General features: G+C 41.7%; 1 protein-coding gene across 1 annotated transcript; it reads right to left on the bottom strand.

Moving 5' to 3' along the window:
- Window positions 1-14,366: 14,366 nt before the first annotated feature.
- LOC107808066 (26S proteasome non-ATPase regulatory subunit 4 homolog) lies at window positions 14,367-19,622 on the bottom strand. Its single transcript, XM_016632549.2, has 11 exons — window positions 19,455-19,622; window positions 19,243-19,356; window positions 18,999-19,104; window positions 17,809-17,923; window positions 17,518-17,727; window positions 17,107-17,407; window positions 16,505-16,628; window positions 15,771-15,874; window positions 15,585-15,653; window positions 14,734-14,808; window positions 14,367-14,620 (listed from the first exon to the last, which is right to left on the bottom strand). The coding sequence occupies exons 1-10, from the start codon at window positions 19,464-19,466 to the stop codon at window positions 14,761-14,763; spliced, it is 1,203 nt and encodes a 400-aa protein (XP_016488035.2). The 5' UTR covers window positions 19,467-19,622; the 3' UTR covers window positions 14,367-14,620; window positions 14,734-14,760.
- Between the last annotated feature and the right edge of the window lie 247 nt (window positions 19,623-19,869).

Here is a 19,869-nt window from a genome sequence, read left to right on the forward strand (position 1 = left end):
TCCACTATATGCTTTATTTTATTATTTTTTGTAATGATCATCTACTATAAAAGGGGCAATCCTTGTAAGCTAGAGGAGGATAGAAAAAAAAAAAAAGAAACACACGGAACAGATTGGAACGAAACGATCTTTTCTCTTATACAGAGATATCTCCTTGTGCTCATTTTACTAGATCTTATTCATTCTTTCTATTCATCATTGTCATTCTCATAATCAAAATACTCGTGTCGTTATCTTCATATCAAAAAGTATTATGTATCGTTAAAACCATATATATAAATTTAACATTATTCGATTTTTCGGGTAAACAGTTTGGCGTCCATCGTGGGGCGAAGGATAATAGTGATCGTTTGACATAAATCTAAAGTACACGCCAGCTTACAACTTCAAATCAGCAATGGCTTTACCTATCGACCACGAAGCCGGCCTTCAAAATGAAATCAACAACTTGGCACCCGGGGCCGGAAGGCCACTTAACGATGGCACCGAAGCTCGAATCGAAGTACCCGAAAGTCGAGCCGAAGTACCATTGGATGTCAATTCACAAATAGCTTTGGAGGCGAATCAGCGTTCCGAACCGGAAAGAAGTATTCAGGGCGGTACTCGATCTGTAGCCCGAGACACTCATAATGCGGGGGAAATCGGGGCCAGCTTACGTATGATCTTTGAGATGCTACAAGCCCAACAAGTAGCGATAGCTCAGTTACAGAGACAAACTCGCGTACAAAGCAGGCCGGATTCCAATCCACTTCGAGAAATCACCCCCGGAAAGGAGCTCGCCATAGTGAAATCAAACGAGCAAGAATCGGGGACCACTCCGGGAATTTCTATATTGCTTGAGGAACTCACAAAACGAGTCGAAGCCAACGACAAGAGAGTGGAAACATACAATGCCAGGGTCGATCAAATCCCGGGGGCTCCACCATTGATAAAAGGGCTTGATTCGAAAAAATTCATACAAAAGCCTTTTCCCTCGAGTGCGGCACCAAAACCAATCCCCAAAATATTCCGTATGCCCGAAAGTCCAAAATATAATGGTACGACCGATCCTAACGAACAAGTCACCTCTTACACATGTGCCATCAAAGGTAACGATTTGGAGGACGATGAGATCGAATCCGTCTTGTTGAAAAAGTTCGGGGAGACCCTCTCGAAGGGAATGATGATCTGGTATCACAATTTACCACCAAATTCCATCGATTCTTTTGCCATGTTAGTAGATTCGTTCGTAAAGGCACATGCTGGTGCCATAAAGGTTGCAACAAGGAAATTAGAACTCTTCAAAGTAAAGCAAAGGGGTAATGAAATGCTGAGGGAATTCGTATCCCGATTTCAAATGGAACGCATGGAATTGCCACCGGTCACAGACGATTGGGCCGTACAAGCTTTCACCCAAGGGTTGAATGAGCTAAGTTCGACAGCATCACATCGGCTGAAACAAAATTTGATCGAGTATCCAGCAATAACTTGGGCGGATGTACACGACCGATACCAATCAAAAATCAGGGTCGAGGATGATCAGTTGGGAGCTCCGTATGGACCCGTACATCAGAACAGGACAGCTACTAAAAACCAAAAGGAGATCGACAGAGAACAAAGGTCGAACAGAGACTGATATCAATCGTACGTCGCAGATCGGGTGAACAACGGTTCAGCATGCAATACAATTCGGAACAATCGAAGGATTGATCGAGGGAAAAATTCTCGGGGACTTATGAGCAAGAGCGGCTTTGATAAATATGTCGATCCTATAGAAGCACCTCGATTATCAGAATATAATTTCAGCATTGGTGCATCCGCTATTGTGTCGGCTATCGGACGCATCAAAGACACTAAATGGCCTCGACCCATGCAGACCGATCCTGCCCAAAGGAATCCCAATCAAATGTGCGAATATCATGGCACACATGGCTACAGAACGGAAGATTGCAGGCAACTAAGAGGGAAATAGCCCGCTTATTTAACAAAGGGCACCTTCAGAAATTTCTGAGTGATAGGGCGAAGAACCATTTTAAAAACAGGGATTTCGGCAAGCAAAACGAGCAAGAAGAACCGCAGCACGTCATTCACATGATCATCGGTAGCGTCGATACCCCTCAGGGACCAGTGCTTAAATGCACTAAAACATCTATTGTGAGGGAAAAGCGATCTCGAACTCAAGATTACGCACCCATGGGGACTTTGTCCTTCGATGATGAAGATGCAGAAGGGGTCATCCAAACCTCATAACGATGCACTGGTAATATTCGTACTCATGAATAAAACTAAAATTAAGCATGTGTTAATCGATCCAAGTAGCTCGGCCAACATCATCAGATTAAAGGTCGTAGAATAGCTCGGCCTGCAGGACCAGATCGTACCCGTAACTCTGCTTCTAAACGGGTTCAATATGGCATGTGAAACCACCAAAGGCGAGATAATCCTACCAATAAACGTGGATGGAACCATCCAGAAAACAAAGTTTCACGTGATCGAAGGCGATATGAGATACAACGCCCTTTTCGGAAGGCCATGGATCCACAACATAAGAGCTATACCTTCGACCCTACACCAGGCCCTCAAATTTTCGACATCGAGAAGTGTCAAAATGGTGTAAGGAGAATAACCAGCCGCAAAGGAAATGTTCGCCGTCGAGGAAGCAAAATCAATGTCCTCACCTTCGCCGATAAAGGGATCAGGCTCAGAAGGAGAACGGGACACCAAATAGTAATCACAGACATCGGCTTCGATCCAGCCAGATAACCTGAAGATCGAAGAAGATGATAATCAAAAGGTTCCTCGATCTTTCACGATTCCCGAAGACTCCGACGCCACCAAATCAACAATCGAGGAACTAGAGCAAATCACACTAATCGAGCATTGGCCCAAGTTAAAGGTATACTTGGGAACGGGGTTGAGCCCCGAACTCAGGAAGAAAATTGTTCAATTTCTTATCGATAACATCGATTGTTTTTCCCGGTCCCATTTAGATATAACCGGGATCCCACCGGACATAACGACGCATCGGCTAAGCTTAGACCCTAGGTTCAGACCGGTGAAGCAAAATAGAAGACCCCAGTCCGAGGGAAAGCATGCATTCATAAAGGACGAGGTAATCAAGCTTCTCAAAATAGCGTCCATTCGGGAGGTGAAATATCCCGAATGGTTAGCCAACGTAGTTGTAGTGCCTAAAAAGGGGAACAAACTTAGAATGTGTGTGGACTATAAGGATTTGAACAAAGCATGCCCCAAAGATTTCTTTCCGCTGCCCAACATCGATCGCATGATCGATGCCACGGCCAGCCACGAGATCCTCACTTTTCTCGATGCCTATTCCGGGTATAATCAAATCCAGATGAACCCGGAGGACCAGGAAAAGACTTCATTTGTCACCAAATATGAAACGTATTGTTATAATGTGATTCCCTTCGGGCTAAAAAACGCAGGGGCTACTTACCAACGCCTAGTAAATAAAATATTCGAAGAACAAATAGGAAAATCAATGAAAGTTTATATTGATGACATGCTAGTTAAATCCCTATGCGCAGAGGGCCATTTGACCCATTTGCAGGAAACGTTCAAAATTTTGAGGAAATACAGCATGAAGCTCAACCCCGAAAAATATGCTTTCGGGGTCGGTTCGGGCAAGTTCCTCGGCTTCATGGTGTCAAATCGGGGAATCGAGATTAACCCCGATAAAATCAAGTCCATCGAAGACATCGTTGTTGTGGACAGCGTGAAAGCCGTACAAAGGCTAACAGGTCGGATTGCAGCCTTAGGCCGGTTCATTTCGAGATTATCTGATCGAAGTCACAAACTTTTCTCTCTACTCAAAAAGAAGAACAATTTTGCTTGGACCCCGGAGTGCCAACAAGCATTAGAGGAACTAAAACGATATCTATCAAGACCACCACTACTTCACACTCCAAAAACAGACGAAAAACTTTGCTTGTACTTGGCAGTATCGGAAATCGTCGTAAGCGGTGTCCTAGTTCGAAAAGAGCAAGGTACGCAATTCCCCGTTTATTATATGAGTCGAACCTTAGGAGAAGCGGAAACTAGATATCCACTCCTAGAAAGATTGGCACTTACACTGATAAGCGCCTCTAGAAAGTTAAGGTTGTACTTTCAATGTCATCCCATATACGTATTAACCACCTACCCGCTTCGTAATATTTTGCACAAACCCGAGTTATCGGGCCGACTGGCCAAATGGACCGTCGAACTCAGTGGGTACGATATCGAATATCAACCCCTTACGGCCATCAAGTCTCAAATTTTAGCAAACTTCGTGGCCGATTTCACGCCAACCCTCGTACCCGAAGTCGAAAAAGAACTCCTGTTGAAATAAGGTACATCATCGGGGGTATGGATCCTTTTTACGGACGGGGCTTCGAACATGAAAAGGTCCGGGCTAGGCATAGTTTTGAAACCACCCACGGGTAACACTATTAGGCAATCTATTAAAACTATCAGGTTGAATAACAACGAGGCCGAGTATGAAGCCATGATTGCAGGTTTCGAGCTAGCTAGAAACTTGGGAAAAGAATTCATTGAAGCCAATTGTGACTCTTTGTTGGTGGTGAGTCAAGTAAACAAAATCTTCGAAGTTCGAGAAGGTAGAATGCAAAAGTATTTAGACAAACTGCTTGTCACTTTGCACCATTTCAAACAATGGACTTTACGGCATGTTCCACGAGAACAGAATAATGAGGCCGATGTGCTTACGAATTTGGGATCGTCGGTCGAGGTAGATAACTTGGGCTCGGGGAATGTTGTTCAACTTTCGAGATCAGTAATCGAAGAAGGTCATGCCGAGATAAATTCTACAAGCTTAACCTGGGATTGGAGAAACAAGTATATTGAATACTTAAAGAGCGGAAAGCTCCCATCAGACCCTAAAGATTCTAGGACCCTACGGACTAAAGTTGCTCGATTCACGTTGGCTTCGAATGGAACGCTCTACCGAAGGACATTCGATGGACCGTTGGCAGTATGCTTGGGTCCGAGAGATACCGACTGCATCCTACGGGAAGTGCACGAGGGCACTTGCGGGAATCACTCTGGTGCCGATACATTAGTTCGAAAAATAGTTAGAGTAGGGTATTATTGGATCGATATGGGCAAAGATGCGAAGGAATTTGTTCATAAATATGACAAATGTCAAAGGTTTGCGCCAATGATCCATCAACCCGGAGAGCAACTTCACTCAGTCCTATCCCCAAATCGCTTGAATCAATAAGCTATTTGAGTTTGAATTAGTCAAAAGTTAATCATAAGTCTTCATGGGAACGATACTTTATTCACTACTCTATTACCTGACAATCAGTCTAATCACTTCAGATGTTTCCCCAATGAGACGTGAGCCCTAGTGACAATATATTACGTAAGAAATTTCAAGTTATCAGTGATAAATTGTAGATCAATATTGAGATAAATCAACAATGGATGGACGAAAGTCACAAAGTATGAGATGAGTTTAGGCCACCATTCTTAAGATGAACAGTAGTAGGAAGCATTAAAGGACGTAGATTTATACATATAGGATAAGCATGAGAGTAACCTGGAGTTTGGAAGCAGACCTCAGTAATGATAAATCAAGGTAAGAGTTATGGCAGTAAATTCATACGGATGGATAAACAGACTTATGAAATAAGGAATCATGATATTCGTAAGTTCAACAAAGTACCGAGCGAAGAACTTCAGTATACTCATAGATGACCAGAGGGACATCTCTTCAAGCTCTGTATATGCTTACAAAGTAAAGCCTAGAGATTGGCTAAAAGCTGAATGAAAAAATGAGAGAAGAGTCGCACAGGCACACTTACAAAGTCAGTGTCGTATAGGCTACATGACAAAAGGTAACGACAGTTACGAGATTGGAAGGATACCGACCACAAGTCGTGGTGTAAGAAAGAGGCCTAAAGGGGGAAATGACCTGGCCTTTGGATTTATTCACAAAACAGTTGCCTAGATGGCAAGGAGAGTACTAAAGTATTCGGAAGACATAGGTTATGAAAATGATAAGTGCATCAGTCATTTCTTACACAGTCTTTGATTAGCTTTCATTTGAAACACAACTTGAAGTCAAGGCATTTAGATATGTATACATTGAACATTCTCAAATAGTAGTACAACATAACAAGAACATTTGAATTATATATTGATCTCATATGTTTGTTGACACCAGCTTATTCGGGTAATCGATTCACAATGAGCAACTCAGGACTTACATGGATATTGTGGGGTTCAATTTTTAAGAAAAGAGTTTAGCCAACATACCTCACTTGAGCTTCCTTAACTCTAAAATGTTAGCAACTTAAATCTATTTTAGAAAAGTAACAAATTGAAACAAAATTAAGAAGATGATCATGGTTCTAGCTCATTTGAGCATTTTATCAAGCACTAGGTGTACATTAAGGTTTCAAGGTCCTTTTATGGAGGATTCCTTCAACCCACAACCCTTTCTTTACTATTTTAGCTCAACAATCTCCCTACATCCCACGATCAATCATGCATGCAAAATAAGCCACTCCCACACCCATGAATTATCTTACTAATTGCCCATTTCTAGTTAAATTTCGAAATTAATAGATTGGGTGTAGAATCTTACCTCTAGGATGAAGATCTAGTGTGTTTCCCTTGTTAATTCTTCCAAGATTTTGAGTAAGAATTGGGGAATAATTGATTGAGGAACTCTCTCCCTCTATAGAGCCTTTTCTCTTTCTCAAAATATCAAGTTCTCCCTTCAGAAATGGTTTATAGAGTCTAAATAACGAAGTGGGGTCGACTTATAAAACCCCTAAATTAAACTCTGAAATGGGATCTGTGGTAGCATATGCGACCGCATAGTGCTTCTACGGTACGCGAAATGGCCCTCCGGAACTGCGCTGATTTGCCCCACTCTGTAGCCGTTATACGATCTGCAGACCTATTCTGCGGTCGCATAATGCACCGCAGAACCTCCCTCCGCAAAATTTCCATGCCGGTTATGCGATCAGTGTGAGGCCCGCGAAATCGTTTTGCGGTCGCATAATGGGTCGCAAAATGTTATCCAAAAATGGCCCAAATTACTGCCTCACTCTATAGCCTAATGGGAAATGGATATCATCGGCCCTCTGCCATCGACCCAAGGTAAAGCCAAATTCATTTTATTTATGACTGACTATTTTTCTAAATGGGTTGAAGTGCAGGCGTTCGAGAAAATAAGAGAGAAAGAAGTTATAGACTTTATTTGGGATCATATCATATACCGATTCGGTATACCCACCGAAATAGTATGTGTCAATGGAAAACAATCCGTTGGCAGCAAAGTAACAAGATTCCTTGAAGATCACAAAATAAGAAGGATGCTATCGATGCCATACCACCCCAGTGGGAATGGACAGGCCAAATCAACGAACAAAACTGTCATTCAAAACCTAAAGAAGAGGTTGAACGACGCTAAAGAAAAATAGAGAGAAATCCTGCCCGAAGTCCTTTGGGCATATTGGACGACGTCAAAATCCAGTACGGGGGCGACCCCGTTCTCCTTAGTATATGGGTCTGAAGCATTGATACCAGTCGAAGTTGGTGAACCCAGTACCATATTTCGATTCACGATGGAAGAATCAAATAACGAGGCTATGAATACCAGCCTCGAATTATCGGACGAAAGACGAGAAGCTGCTCTCGTCCAATTGGCCGCCCAAAAGCAGCGAATCGAAAGATATTATAATCGAAGAACCAAGCTCCGCAATTTCAAGCCCGGGGACTTAGTGTTAAGAAAAGTCACCATCAATACCCGAAATCCAAACGAAGGAAAACTAGGACCAAATTGGGAAGGAACATATCAGGTGCTCGAGAACATCGGAAAGGGATCGTACAGGCTTGGCATTATAAACGGCAAATAGCTATCAAGCAGCTGGAATGTATCACATCTGAAACGGTACTACTGCTAAGGTACGACCTTTCCATATTCGTTTAAATTCCAAAACTGATCCCTGCAGAAGTTCGAACAAGGGCTAAGATGGATCTTTCGCTTGAAAGCACGCATTGCACTATTTTTCCCTTAGACCGGTTTTATCCCAAATGGGTTTTTCGGCAAGGTTTTTAATGAGGCAACCATTGGTCATTCTGCACTTATAACAATATCTGAGGCCTCTTTACATTCGACCTCGAATACTGAGAGGGCATTAGGCCCTCAAATACATCGAGTTCAGATGCAAGAGAGTTATTTCACAACAACAGGGTTCCAATAGGAAAAATTGTAAGAGCCAAATGGTCGAAACGAACCATGCTCATGTAGATTGGCCCGAACCCAGGCGTGAAACATGAACACATGTGTAATGACGTGCGAAGAAAGTTCTCTTCTTTATCGACATCTTATATCCAAGGAAAATTCCTCTATTTGGAGATTTATTATGCAAACAGAATCAAGTTAAATTCGACCAATTAAGTCTACGGGCTACATTGCATCGAGTTTGAATCATTCACTCGACTGATAAGCCTACGGGCTACTTCGACCATTACGCCTACGGGCTACATTGCATCGAGTTCGAATCATTTACTCGACCGCTAAGCCTACGGGCTACTTCGACCATTACGCTTACGGGCTACATTGCATCGAGTTCGAATCATTCACTCGACTGCTAAGCCTACGGGCTACTTCGACCATTACGCCTACGGGCTACATTGCATCGAGTTCGAATCATTCACTCGACTGCTAAGCCTACGGGCTTCTTCGACCATTACTCCTACGGGCTACATTGCATCGAGTTCAAATCATTCACTCGACTACTAAGCCTACGGACTACATTACATCGAGTTCGAATCATTTACTCAACTGCTAAGCCTATGGGCTACTTCGACCATTACGCCTACGGGCTACATTGCATCTAGTTCAAATTATTCACTCGACTGCTAAGCCTACGGACTACATTGCATCGAGTTCGAATCATTCACTCGATTGCTAAGACTACGGGCTACTTCGACCATTACGCCTACGGGCTACATTGCATCGAGTTCGAACCATTCACTTGACTGCTAAGCCTACGGGCTACTTCGACCATTACGCCTACGAGCTATATTGCATAGAGTTCGAATCATTCACTCGACTGCTAAGCCTAAAGGCTACTTCGACCATTAAGCCTACGGGCTACATTGCTTTGAGCTCGAATCATTCACTCGACTGCTAAGCCTACGGGCTACTTCGACCATTACGCCTACGGACTACATTGCATCGAGTTCGAATCATTCACTCGACTGCTAAGCCTACGGGCTACTTCGACCATTACGCCTACGGGCTACATTGCATCGAGGTCGAATCATTCACTCGACTGATAAGCCTATGGGCTACCTTTTATTTCGAGTTCGAGCAAGCATTCACTCGACCATCACGCCCACGGGCTACATTACTTCGAGTTCGAATCATTCACTCGACGATTAAAGCCTACGGGCTACTTCCAATTCGAGTTCAAGCAAAGCACTCACTTGACTATTACGCCTACGGATTATATTTCTTCAAGTTCGAATCATTAACTCAACTAGTAAGCCCAAGGGCTACGTCACTTCGAACAATCAATCATAGAGACTACGAAGTCCAAATTTGATTGAATTGTTAAGATCCTTGTGAAAACATTTGTAAGGCACGCATAAAGTCTTCACAAATCGGCCAACGTTGTCTATATACAAAAATTTCTACATGATCGATTACAAACATAAAAAATTATGAACTAAGCTTCCTGATCATCCTCAGGGGCGTTTGTTTCTTTGTCAGGCTCTCCCCCATCCTCGGATCCGCTCTTGCTACCGTCGTCATCATCATCATCGCTATCAGAAGCCAAGTCTTCAGCTTCAGCTTCAGCTTCGAGCTCTTTAGCCTTTTTTATTTCTTCAGTAAGGTCAAAATCTCGATCGTGTATCTCTTCGAGGGTCTTCCTCCGAGACCTACATTTAGCAAGTTCGGTAATCCAATGTGCTCGAGTGTCGACAGTGTCCTCCGCCTCTCGTGCCTCCATCTGAGCAGCCTCGGCATCAGCCCGATACACGACAACGGACTTATCCGCCAAGAGTTTGGACGACTCAACCTCCGCCTTGGCTTGAGTAAGCTGGGCTTCAAGCTCCTCGATCCTCTTAGCTTGAGCCGAACCCTTTTGCTTAACGTTTCGAAGCTGAACATCGGCCTATAATAAGTTGGTCAAAATGATCTCTTTTTCTGCAGCCAGGCGATCGATAGTCTCCTTCCACCGATTACATTCAGCTTTGATTTGATCGACTTCTTCCCGAAGTGACCCGATCTTTTCAACCTTTTGCTGCAGCTGAGACAACGAAGGGTTAACTTCCACAGTCGAGTCAAACCCATACTTTAACAGAACGAGGCTCACCTGCTTATTAAGTTCGGCCTCTTCTTCATGAGCCTTAGCCAAATACGCTTGGAGGTCCTTTATAGACTTGTCCTTTTGGCTGCAAAGAAGCCGCATGACGTCTCTCTCCCCCGAGACCTTCTGAAGCTTGACCTTACACTGGCTAAGGTTGACTCGAAACCTACTAATGGCCTGCACAGTAGGTAAAGAACACGAGTCAAATTCGGAAAAGAACAAAGAAACCAATTATAGTAAAATCATTACCCGAATAATGAAACGTTGGGCCTCTTCTAGTAGAAGAGAAGCTTCCCCGATATCGGAAGCATCATCGACTCCAGTAAAGCAATCTCGAAAGGGATCCCCTGCACTAGAGCCTCCGCCCATATCGGGGGTCTTCAATTCTCGAGCTTCCTTTAACGCCTCCTCAGAAAAGGTAGGAAGAGAAGGAGAATAACCTACTGTCATAGTCCTAAGTGAATCACTCGGGGCGTTCTGGTCAAGACTCGGGATCCCGGGGTCAACCCCGACCGGTACAACCGCCATCGGCTCAGGAGCTTCGGTGACCTCGATAGCTCTCGCAGATCGGGTCACCAAAGTCGAGGCACCTCCTTCTTCCTCTTCTTCTTCTCGGTCTTCTTCTTCGTCTTCTTCTTCTTCTCTCAGTCTTTGGACCGAGGCAACCGAAAGGACAATTGCCTTCCTCCTCACCCTTCGAGTTTTGGGCTTGGGGCCCTCTGACCGAGAGGCAGCTTTTCGCTTCTTGTCTTTCCCCGGTTTCGGGAACAGGGACTTAGTTCCTTCTTCACCACTCGAAGGCCTCAAAGCGGTGTCCTTGGTTACACCTGCGTGAAAGAAAATCGGTAACGAATGGAGCACAAAGGACACTTCGAAGGAAACGAGAAGTAAAACCTTACCATTGTTCTTAGCTTCCCATCTGCCTTTTGCCAAATCATGCCTAGCGCGTTCGGCATAAGAGGAAGTCGAGGCTAACTTTCGAACCCAATCCTCGAGGTCGGGCACCGCTTGTGGCATCCAAGGGGAAGCTGTATATCGGGAAGAGACATCAGAAAAAATCGGGAAAGGATACAAAAAGCAACGTCTTATGAAAACCACTTACGGTCGAAATTCCATTCCTCGGGGAACGGCATCTTCTCTTCCAGAATAAGATCACGGGTCCTCACTCGGATATAACGCCCCATCCAACCCCAATCCTTATCTTCGTCGATGCTCGACATCAAAGCTTTCGATGCCCGATGATGAAATCTGATTAATCCTCGAAAGATTTGAGGCCGATACAACCGTATGAGGTGATTCAGGGAAAAATTCAGCCCCCCGGCTTTGATGGAGAAGAAGCGAAGTAGGATTACTATACGCCATAGAGAGGGATGAATTTGACCAAGGATAACCTGATATCTCTTGCAAAAATCAATGATCACCGGGTCGACCGGACCCAATGTGAAGGGATAAGTGTAAACACTTAAAAACCGCTCCACATGGGTGATGACGCTCTCTTCGGGGGATGGAATTTGCAACACGACCTCGGAACCCTAGTTGCAGTCTTTTCTAATGGCCTCAAGATGACCCTCCGTTATAGAGCACATATATATCGACACGTACTCGCATCGACCCGGGATGGATGAAGGATTCTCAACCTTAAAATCGATCTTCAGAGTACACAGGCCGGGGATGTAGTCATAGGTGGACGGCTCCGCCGGCGCCTTGTCGCCGGACGGCCGTGAAGAAGAAGCTTTCTCCTTCTGAGGTGCAGTTTTCGAAGTCTTGGCCATTGATATGAGAAGAAGAAAGACAAAGAAAAGTGAAAAATTGACGACCAAACTCTGGTAGCGACAAGATAGGAAGAAAAGATGAGAAAATTTGGGGGAGAGAATGTGTAAAAGTGGTAAATGATAGATGGAAGAGTTATTTATAAGCTCGCATCATGACGGTTCAATATCATAGGTGGCCGACCGCCATCTGACAAGCATTAAATACCTTGAAAGGCTAAATCGATGGGACAGCTACCACATACGTCATGATCGATCCTTGTGAAAACGTCGGCTTATGACCCGATCGAGCCACCAAAAATTACATTGATTCTCACCGCATCCTTCATGAGAAACGAGGGGACTATCTATATACGGTCGAAATAGATTTTGGCCTTCCTACGTTCAATCGAGTTCAAGTGTTAAAAAGTCAAAGTGAGATTTTGGGAGTGAGTTCCGAAGTCAGTATTAATGAGCCTCAAGTCCAAAGGTCGCTCGAGGAGTCGGCTCGATAACCTTATCGAGCCCGTGACCGAATCTATCCGCAAGGTACTGCTTCGAGGTCGAAAATGCGCGATGCCCATCTCGAAGGACAAACTCGAGCCAAGAACACAGGGCTCGACCCAGTAACAAGTTCGAGCCAGTATCGAGCTCACAGACAAGAGCCGTTGCAGTCGCACCAAGAGAGAGAATCTTGGCGGGAATCGAGGAAGAGACAAATCATCATGGGTCTTCCACTATATGCTTTATTTTATTATTTTTTGTAATGATCCTCTACTATAAAAGAGGGAATCCTTGTAAGCTAGAGGAAGATAGAAAAAAAAGAAACACGTGGAACAGATTGGAACGAAAAGATCTTTTCTCCTATACAAAGATATCTCCATGTGCTCATTTTACTGGATCTTATTCATTCTTTCTGTTCATCATTGTCATTCTCATAATCAAAATACTCGTGTCGTTATCTTCATATCAAAAGGTATTACGTATCCTTAAAACCATATATATAAATTTAACATTATCCGATTTTTCGGGTAAACGGAGTTAAGTTTCCATACGATGTTAAGGTAGTTCGAATTTTCAATGCCATATACGAGACCAGGGTCTCATTCCAACCTATTGATAATAGTAACAATTTGCAAAGACTACAGTCCTTAAGAATGGACCCGTTCATTTGGTTTGTCCTTTGGTAGCTATTTTACACTTTATGCCTTTTCAACTGAGTATATACAAGGACGTCCTCAAATTCTAGACATGAATGATCACCAAATTATGTGTACCTACAATATTTTTTAAACACCTCTGGTAGCAAGAACCAAATTAAACTTCTCCAGTCCTCTTGTCACTCACTAAAGAGTACCTCCAGTAAGTAAACTATATATTGGTATAATAAATCAGAAATAGGAATAAAGAAATTAGGTACGTAATGTTCATAGAAGAACGGCGTTTTCATACTTCTCAATAGTCAAGTCTTATCAGTATCTAGGTTTACCTATCATTATGAGTCAATTATAATACAAGTCTGATAAAGTGACTAGCAGCATGAATTGTGTGTCCTGCAAGGTTCTATTTTGTATTTACCCTAGGGCTGGACATATCTGGGCCCTGTTGTAGTTGGACTAAAGTGCATGTGAGAAGACGAATGAAATTGTGTACCCGCACCCGATCATTATACTAATTCAGTCTTTGTAATGGATTAGCACTGGGGGAAATCATTTTAGTGTCTAAACAAATCATATCTGTTTTTTCATATTGTTGCTACTTGCTTGAGTCCAGATTTTTCCAGGCTAGTGATTTTCAGAATGACGGAAACAAAATGAGCATTTGTTTCTTTTCATATGCTGGTCCGGTTAAATTGATGGCATTTTATCAGTATAAATTGTTCAACGTAGCTCATTCTCATTTCTCTTGACGTGATTACTGCAAATTGCTATGCTTCTAGTGATAATTAACTTATTAACTGTTCTTTTCTCGGCATCTGTTATTTTTTTCATCAAAAAGCAACAAGAGCGAGCATAAAAGATGGCACATACCAAAATACTCGAGATGTAAAATAGCATGCACCTCAAAGTTTACAAGAGCGCGCATAAAGTGTTTGTCACAACCCCAGATCTGCGCTAGAAAAGTTTACCATGGAGGCGTAAATCTGCTCTAAATTCTCTAATGTTTGGGTATCTCCTCTTTTTTCTTCTAACCTTACATTTGAACTTAAATTTTCTTGGTTATTTTCTCCTAAAGAAGAAAAGAAAAGAAGAAAAACTATGTAGTTGAATGTTGGGTCTTACTGCGAATCAAAGATGAACACTTGCTAGGCTTTGTTCTTTCTTTCTTTGAGAAATAAATACAAATCATCTGGAAGCCACAAATCAAGCTAGCTGAAGAGTTCCATAATCTCATAACAGTATATTTTTAAGAAAGAACGATTCAATGAATCCCTCAATTGTAACAAGATACAGTCCTTTTCCAGACATAATAAGCGCCATTCCAATAAGCAATTTTAGCAGCACCCTTGGCTCATTACCATCTGAACTTCTTAGCCTACAAAGATCAAAAGTTACGTTCATATCAGCAGAATAGTAGAACGAGGAAAAAAAAATGCAGAGCGTCTCTGAAAGGCTTTCTTCAGGAAGAAGAGCGCTAAAAAATTATACCTCAGCTGAACATAGTTGTACGCATTATTACTTCTTCTCTTCTTTCTGCTCCATGTCCTTGTCCTCGTCCTTCTTCTGCAAGGACAAATTAGTTCATCGTTAAATTACGATTAAAAAAATGAACAGAAAACATGCTATGTTGGTAAAAAGATGAGCCGTATCCCTGGCTTCTTCCATCCCATTAGAAAGATTATATGACCATTCACGAAAAGCCGGAAGGTATTTGGATCAAGGAACATGAAACGAAGGGGAAGGAAAGAAAGCAGAAGCATCAAGAATAGCATCATTCGACATACAGAAGGATTCTCCTCTTTTCGACACTTTTATCCCCCCTATCCCTCGCTTCTTCCATCCACTTGGAAAGATTAAATAAACCCCTACAATCTGTTAGGATGTGGTCTTCTCAAATGTAAAAGGTGAGTAGTACGTGCAGTCGGCTTTGCGCCTCATCTGAAGCGCACACTTTTCCGAAGTGCATGGCTTCATTCATTAAATGATAAACTCCGCTTCACATTTATTCATCAGTTTACAAAGCAATGGCTTTTAATAACACAACTTTAGCGCCTTAGCGTTTACACTGAAGCACTACCTAAGCAAAACGTGAAGCACGAAGCCTATGTTGCACCTGGTTCCAGGGATCAAATGCGCCTCAAGCGAGCCTCTGACAACACTTCAATTGTGCAACATTGAAGAAATTGTATGCACGCGGACGAGGGTTTTATGAACAGAATGACCATCAAATGTACAAATATAGATGCATAAACAAGAAAAAAAATTATACATGACACTACCCGAACTTAACCAACAAGCACTTTGATATAATCAAGTAATCAATAACCTAATGAACTCACCTCAGACTGGCCTTGCATGGAAGCAAGCAAATCTTTAACTGAGGGATCATTTGGATCAACACCTGGAAGCTGTCAAACGAATGCAAAAATTAAGTGAAAGTCACAGAAGAATATGAGGTGTGATCTTTCGGAAAAGCACATACTTTCCCCCGTGATCTAATAGAGTTTTGCGTATAGAAAACTTACCGAGGCAAGGATTGATGACACAAATGATTGATCTGCCAACAGCTTACTCATATCTGTCTGACTTGACTGATCATTTGTGCTGTCCTGCACAGACAATTGAAGAGCTGCAAGCACCAGAAGAGTTAAGACAAATCAGGAGTGTCCAATTAAGAGTGAACCTTCATAAGATAACTACAAAGGATTATATGCAGGTAATAATTGAGGAATTTGATATTGCAAGCCAATGCCATATACAGCCTAAGTAACAGAGTCTAGTACAACCCCCTTTAACATTCAAAGGACCATTTTAGGACAAGAAAAGGAAAATAAAACATGCTTAAGAGGCATTTCTTCAGAAAATGTTACCTTCATAGATACTATACAATCTTATTCATTCATATAGGGACAACAAATGGAGATTAGATGGGTGGTTTTTTTTCTTTTGGGCCGGAGGGGGAAGGGGGCTCCTCTCTTTCTTCAAACTTATCTTTTCAAAATAATATTGTTTTCAAGGAGATTCTTAGATATTCATACACAATTGCAGGATTAGTTGGGCACATTCTACTAACCATATAGTCTATAAATCGAACAAATACTAGAAGAGGTTGAGATATGCAAGAAAACAAGGAATAAGTATTGTGACATGAACTAATCGTGATTAGGTACATTTGCTGACGGTTACAACTATATATCTATGAGATTGTGATGGGATACCAGCAAAGCAACCATTTAAGCCTGCATAGATCCTAACGTACCAAGTGCCAAGTCTTGATCTTCGGAAGCTGCTTCCGACATGTCAGTATCTCGTGTAGCAACATTAGAGGAAGCATCATCCATCGACATTGCAAGGGCTTGCTGTAACAAGGCATTCTCATCTTCCTGCAAGAGATCCAATTATAATTCTTGTGTTAGTTTCATCTTGGCTTCCAAAAGGCCAAGCATTACAAAACCTTCAAGATAACACTCACTTTTATTACAGAAATTTCAACACAAGTTACAGGTAACAATATCCTCTGGCATAAGCGTGAACGAGGTAAAATACAATACCGGAACAAAAATTACCAAGGTATTTAAGAAGGCTCAAGAAAACTTATCAGAACAAAGCTCAAGAAAATAGAGGATAACATGCAATTCCAGAATACTGATGTGGATCCACGGTTTGGTTAACCAATACAATCTTGCACATCCCACCTTCCCCCCTTGTTCCCTTAAAAAAGCAGGAAAATGCCAATAAACCCAACCCATCTCAAACTTAATTGATAGGAAAAAACAAATTTAAAGAACAACATTTTATTCTTTTTTCAAGCTTTTACTCAAAGGAGGCTGCAGACATGAAGATGACAGATAAGATACAAACCATTAGATCAGTTGCCTTGTTTTCGGGTTCAGGAGTTCCAACATTGACATTTTCAGCCATAGTAACATCCTGGGAAGTTTCTCCTTTCTCTTGTGTAGCAGTTTCGTCTGCAGCCTTCTTTGCAGCTGCTTCTTGCCTCGCCCTTTCCTCCTCCATTGAAACTCGGAGTGCTAGAGCAAGTTCAGGATCCAAATTAGGATCTACACCAAAGTCAAACCCAGACACTCCACCAGCGGCAGCCGCTGCAGCTGCTGCTGCAAATCCACTTCCACCCTCACCATCACCAGTGAAAATAGGAGTACTGCCAATGCCAGATGAGGGATACAGTTTATTAAAGAATTGCTTTTCACAAGTACATGTTATGAAATCTTGTTTAGTTATGATAAAAAAGATGGTCATATTATGGGTAACCTTATAAGCACATCAGAGAGAGCATTAGGACCAGCAGGAACATGAATGATGTGACTGCTCTCGTTGTTATTAACCGCAGCAACTAGCGCCTCTAGCTTCTCAGCTTTCCCATCATCATTTTCACCAAAATTAACGACATCAAGAGCTACACTATTCTTCTTTAACTTTCTCCCAATCATCTCCAAGACCTTCTTGTCGTATTTCACAGGGCTGAAAACACGTGAAATGTTAATAGAATGATCAAAAGTTGCAGCAGCAAAGATAATACAGAGAAAAGCACAGGTACATCACCTGCCAGCAAAAACAATGATCCTTTGTTGTTGCTTTTTGTTTTGCCGATGCTTCAAAGCTAACTGGGCTACCTGGATACCAGCAGCCAAATTCATCTCACCACCTATCTCTAATCCTTAATGAGGGGAAACAAGGCCAGGTTAGCAACTAAAAAAGCTTATTAGAAGATAAAAAGTTTGTCAAACACCCTAAGACTTGAAAGATACTCCTATCATGCATTAGTATAGAACTCAAGCACAAAATGGGTTTTCGAACTATCTTTGAGTAACTTTCTCCTCAAGTTGAATAAGTTAAGCTAATAGGTAAATCAAATTAATAATACATTAATGTAAATTATATTATGTGTCTTTTTGTGTGAAAAATTTGGAGAATATTTTCCAACAGACCATCACGCTCACGGCCGACCTAGCACCCTACTTGACTCTCCTAATTTGATACTCTATTACGCTTTACAGATAAATGACATATAATCTCCCTCTTTCCAGCCCATCCACCCTATTTCTTGTTCTTTCATTTTACTTGGCACTTCAAAGCTTCCTCTTTTCAGTACAGTAAATGCAGGACAGAGGATACTGGCAGAGAAGGCGTAGGAGCTTCATTAGTTGCGGTTCAAAGCGCCCTCCATGACTCAGTCATCTTTTTTTTCCTCAGATCGTCTTTAATTTCTTCGAAATAGGAAGAAGCTTCAATATTACACCTAAATATCCAATATTTAAGTAGACGTACACAAGTACCTTATTTTATTTCAGTTAGCTATCATCCTTATCATCCTTATTTACAGTATTTCCTTTTTGAAAAGGCATAGAACAAGTGATTGGCGCCTCAAATGATATATTATCATAATCCTAACTACACATGCTCTCTTCAAATATGATGTGTTACACCCAAAACAGAGTTTGTGAAAAAATAAACAATAGCAGCAATCTCAATTCTTTAAGAGAAATCCATTTAAAAAGATCTCCCTCCATCTCAGCTCTCTTCAACTTACCGCTTTCCAGTTACTTCTTTTTCCTTTTTGATAAATAAGAATCCCCTGTGCTCACAGGTTTTAGTCACATCAATACCTAGAGCCCCAATATCTTCCAAAAACAGGGTCTAAAAAAACTTACAAAACTAGAAAAGTGATAATAATGGCCCTTAATGCAGGAAATTATCAAGAATAATAACACAATATAGGAATAGGGACTTACCGTGCATGCAAGCTAAGATTTTTCCAAGATCGCTGGTGGGAGTGACTAACACTCGAACTCCTTTACCGGCCATAGTTAAAATTCCAACTGTATTCTCAGGATTAGACTGCATAAAGAGTTCCCACATCAAAAAAAAGAACAGTACAAATAAAGCCCAATTGTTTTTCACTAAAAGGTAAATAGATCATCTAAATATATAACAAAACCCTAGAAAGAGTATAACTTGAAGAAAAAAATAGAATACCTGGGTTTTGGCACCACAGATGAGATTAACTGCATCAGCTAGAGCTTGAAACCTATTGGGCGAGTAATCACCGTTTCGCATCCACTCCGAATTGTCGATGCAGATCATTGTCGCCTGATAGAAAAAACGTTAACAGAATAAACCCTAATTTTAATTTGCTCCGACATTATAAAGATAGAACTGAAATTGAAATACAAGAGCAAGATACAGACCTCAAGCACCATGATTAACGATTGAAGAAAGAACCAACAATCAGAAGATTAAACTGAGAAATCGGTGTTTGTTCGCTGAAACTTGAAAGGAATTGGGTTTACTTGCTGAGGGAGTTGTTCTCGTAGCGTCCAACGTGGGTCGGGTTGATTTCCTTAGGAAACTGCTATCTAAAGCCCAATTGAAATACCGGCCCTCTTTTATACCGTTTTCCGACTTGTAAATTTTGGCTCCCACATAATTAGCAGTTATAAATATTTGCACCGTGTAGCCAATAAATGTATATCACAATAATAATATGTATATCAAGATATATATTATAATTTTATTTTACTTCTTTGTATATATCAAAATGTATATTAAAATTTTGTTTTCCTTATTTGTATATCTAATATAAAATTATAAATATAGTTGCTT

This window comes from Nicotiana tabacum, chromosome 17 (assembly GCF_000715075.1).
Source record: "Nicotiana tabacum cultivar K326 chromosome 17, ASM71507v2, whole genome shotgun sequence".
Taxonomy (NCBI): domain Eukaryota; kingdom Viridiplantae; phylum Streptophyta; class Magnoliopsida; order Solanales; family Solanaceae; genus Nicotiana; species Nicotiana tabacum.